Here is a 3,892-nt window from a genome sequence, read left to right as displayed (position 1 = left end):
TTTCTTTTCTTAGTTTTAAATTCATCCATTAAAAACAATTCTGAAATCCTAAAGAGAGTGGGTCAAATAAGTAACAAATTTATTTATTTTAAAATGCTAACAAGTAAACAAATACATTTGATCACTAAGGATTAAAAGAAACATGACAAACATTTTTTAAAGTAAAATTTTAAAATTTTATATCAAAATATGTCAGTATTTTAAATACTATAGAGTCGTATTGTTCTTACTTTCCAATGATATTTCCAAAGAAATTAATGTAAGATTACTGGTCATAAATTTTGTGAAGAGTATGTCAAAAGCAATGAAAAGAATAAATATCATTCATGCCCTCAAACATTTTGATCTTTACATTTCAATCGAACTGCAATTAGTTTAAAATCAATAGAGGATATTTAAACATTTTTTACAGACATCAACTTTGAATAAAAAGAATAAAACAAAAGACAAATTAACATTTCTTTTAATCTATTTTGTAATTCTCATGCACTTTGTTTTATTGAATTTAAGTTCTCCTTTTTTGACTTTATCACCACTATTTTTCTTACCTATAAATACATGCAACAATTGCACTCTTATCCTCACACCAATTCTGTGCCAAATTTCAAGAGCTAGCAAACCAAAAAAGGCTGCAAATTAAGCTTTTGATCAATCGAAATGGCTTCACAAGTTTCTCAGATGCCTTCTTCATCACCCCTTTCTTCCAATAAGGATGAAATGCGTCCCAAAGCCGATTTTCAGCCTAGCATTTGGGGAGATTTCTTCCTCAATTGTCCCGACAAGGTAAACATGCATACATATCACCATATTGATATAATCTTAGCATATTATTTGTTTAATTATTTAGTGATTCAATATGAATAAAATTTTCATTATTTTGAGCAGAATATTGATGCTGGAACTGAAAAACGCCACCAACAATTGAAAGAAGAAGTGAGGAAGATAATTGTGGCACCAATGGCTAATTCAACCCAAAAGTTAGCCTTCATTGATTCAGTCCAAAGACTGGGTGTGAGTTACCATTTCACCAAGGAGATCGAAGATGAACTAGAGAATATCTACCATAACAACAATGATGCCGAGAACGACCTATACACTACATCTCTTCGATTCCGATTACTCCGAGAGCATGGATACAATGTTTCATGCGGTAATTATTGGAACAACAGCATAGTGTTTTTAAGTTTCTTGAGAATATAATAGCATGGAATGTTTGATAACGATATTTCATTTTGGGTAATTTCATCTCAGACGTATTCAACAAGTTTAAAGACGAGCAAGGGAATTTCAAGTCATCCATGACAAGCGATGTTCGAGGATTGTTGGAACTTTACCAAGCTTCCTATTTGAGGGTTCATGGGGAAGATATATTGGATGAAGCAATTTCTTTCACCACCAACCATTTAAGCCTTGCAGTAGCATCTTTGGACCATCCTTTATCCGAAGTGGTTTCTCATGCTTTGAAACAATCAATTCGAAGAGGCTTGCCAAGGGTTGAGGCAAGGCACTATCTTTCAGTATACCAAGATATTGAGTCCCACAATAAGGCTTTGTTGGAGTTTGCTAAGATCGACTTCAACATGTTACAATTTTTGCATAGGAAAGAGCTAAGTGAGATTTGTAGGTATGTTTTTGAATCTCTTTCACCCATTTTTTTCTTTTTCATCTTTTTTATTTATTTATTTTTTAGTGGAAGGAGAGTTGAATTTATAGGTGGCATCATTCTCAGTATAGGAGACGAGTTGCAAATGCTAATATTTGAATCTTATTAAATAGCACAAGTTAAAAGTAACGGCATGAACCTTGGATTCTTCTTTTTCACCTATATCATTATACTTGTATATTTTTTAAAATATGAGGTTGCCAATTGACTTAAATCTAACAAAATGAATGTGAAACTAATTAAAATTTTGAATATTCATTGTGCTAATGGGGTTTTTTATTATATCATTTTTTTAGGTGGTGGAAGGATTTAGACTTTCAAAGAAAGTTGCCATATGCAAGAGATAGAGTGGTTGAAGGCTATTTTTGGATCTCGGGGGTGTACTTTGAGCCCCAATATTCACTTGGTAGAAAGATGTTGACAAAAGTGATAGCAATGGCATCTATTGTAGATGATACATATGACTCATATGCAACATACGAAGAACTCATTCCCTATACAAATGCAATTGAGAGGTTAGATTTCTTTAATTTTGTTGGTAATAGGTTAGGTTTCTTTAGTTGAACTAAACATTCAATAATATATTACGAGGCATGATCAAATATAACGTTGAAGTTGGATTCAGGTGGGATATCAAATGTATAGATGAACTTCCTGAATACATGAAACCAAGCTACAAGGCACTATTAGATGTTTATGAAGAAATGGAACAATTGGTGGCTGAGCATGGGAGACAATATCGTGTTGAATATGCGAAAAAAGCGGTATGTACTTCGACAAACATTTACTTTGTACAAAAGAGATAAAATCTTAACTAAATTCTAGATTTGAATAAACAACTAACTTGAATAACAATATATAATCATTTAAATATTGTTATTGAGTTTGAATTGATATTAGTGATAATTGTTGAGATTTTGTTGCCTCAGATGATACGACTTGCTCAATCTTATCTTGTGGAGGCTAGATGGACTCTTCAAAACTACAAACCATCATTTGAGGAGTTTAAGGCTAATGCATTGCCAACTTGTGGTTATGCCATGCTTGCTATTACATCTTTCGTCGGCATGGGAGATATTGTAACACCGGAGACCTTTAAATGGGCAGCCAGTGACCCTAAGATCATTCAAGCTTCCACAATTATTTGTAGGTTTATGGATGATGTTGCGGAACACAAGGTATAATAATATATTTAGAGAACCATAAGAAACCGAACTCTTAACTAAATAATTGAATGTCTTTGTAACAATATCAAACAATGGTCTTTATCATGATCTAAAACAATTAAAGTCTAAGGTTTATATATAAAATGTTTACTCTCAAATTTAAGATTAAGAAAAGAAATCTAGTTTCATTTTAGGGTTTTTAGTGAGAAAGTATTGTCAATAAAGGTATTTTATCATCACAAACAAAGATAATTTAATTAACTGATAGATTTGAGGGTATATAATGATAGAATAATTTTGATTTATTACGGTTGTAGTTCAAGCATAGGAGAGAAGACGATTGCTCAGCAATAGAGTGTTACATGGAAGAATATGGCGTAACCGCACAAGAGGCATACGATATATTCAACAAGCATGTTGAGAGTGCCTGGAAGGATGTGAATCAAGAGTTTCTAAAACCAACAGAAATGCCAACAGAAGTTTTAAATCGTAGCCTAAACCTTGCAAGGGTGATGGATGTACTTTACAGGGAAGGAGATGGCTATACATATGTTGGAAAAGCGGCTAAGGGTGGAATCACTTCATTGCTCATTGAACCAATTGCACTTTGAAATTTATATTAAAATTTCCTCTTCAAGCATCTTCCTTAAGAAATAGTTATTACGTTCTAATTAATAATGTTGTATAATATTCATATATATTGCCAAAGAAAGTCCAAATCGATTGTCTTTGTACTCATTACCTTATATTAATTCAATAAAGTTGTTTTCAAGCTTTCCATTATGAAAGATCTTCTTTTTTATATTTTATATTTTAATTATTTTTATATACTTTTTATATAAAAGAATGTGTGATATGCTTGTTGGAAATACTTCAATTCTAGGATATAAATGCAATTAGCAAAACTACACATGCACAATAAATTATTAAAAGAAAGAAGATATTAATTTTATTGAAAACTTTCAATTATAAATAGACGCCTTTGGTGAAATTTACTTAATTCCCTTTCAATATTTTGTCTCAATTCTAATGTATTAGAATTTTTTTTTTATTTTTCAAGATA

At 31.4% G+C, this 3,892-nt stretch overlaps 1 protein-coding gene across 1 annotated transcript; it reads left to right on the top strand.

The window, feature by feature from the left end:
- Positions 1–557: 557 nt before the first annotated feature.
- On the top strand, positions 558–3,617 carry LOC108449980 ((+)-delta-cadinene synthase isozyme C2-like). Its single transcript, XM_053027733.1, has 7 exons — positions 558–783; positions 886–1,150; positions 1,252–1,624; positions 1,960–2,178; positions 2,289–2,427; positions 2,593–2,841; positions 3,147–3,617. Exons 1-7 carry the CDS (start codon positions 658–660, stop codon positions 3,438–3,440), a joined length of 1,665 nt encoding a protein of 554 aa, XP_052883693.1. The 5' UTR covers positions 558–657; the 3' UTR covers positions 3,441–3,617.
- Positions 3,618–3,892: the final 275 nt, after the last annotated feature.

Source organism: Gossypium arboreum, chromosome 5 (genome assembly GCF_025698485.1).
Source record: "Gossypium arboreum isolate Shixiya-1 chromosome 5, ASM2569848v2, whole genome shotgun sequence".
NCBI lineage: Eukaryota > Viridiplantae > Streptophyta > Magnoliopsida > Malvales > Malvaceae > Gossypium > Gossypium arboreum.
This window is presented reverse-complemented; position numbering and strand designations above follow the sequence as displayed.

What these genes read in the sequence shown, in the direction of transcription:
- LOC108449980 (XM_053027733.1), top strand. Translation starts at nt 658, where the DNA reads ATGGCTTCACAAGTTTCTCAGATGCCTTCTTCATCACCCCTTTCTTCC. An exon ending in TGGATACAATGTTTCATGCG is followed by an intron (nt 1,151 to 1,251) that starts GTAATTATTGGA and finishes ATTTCATCTCAG; the next exon opens with ACGTATTCAACAAGTTTAAA. An exon ending in TTGAATATGCGAAAAAAGCG is followed by an intron (nt 2,428 to 2,592) that starts GTATGTACTTCG and finishes TTGTTGCCTCAG; the next exon opens with ATGATACGACTTGCTCAATC.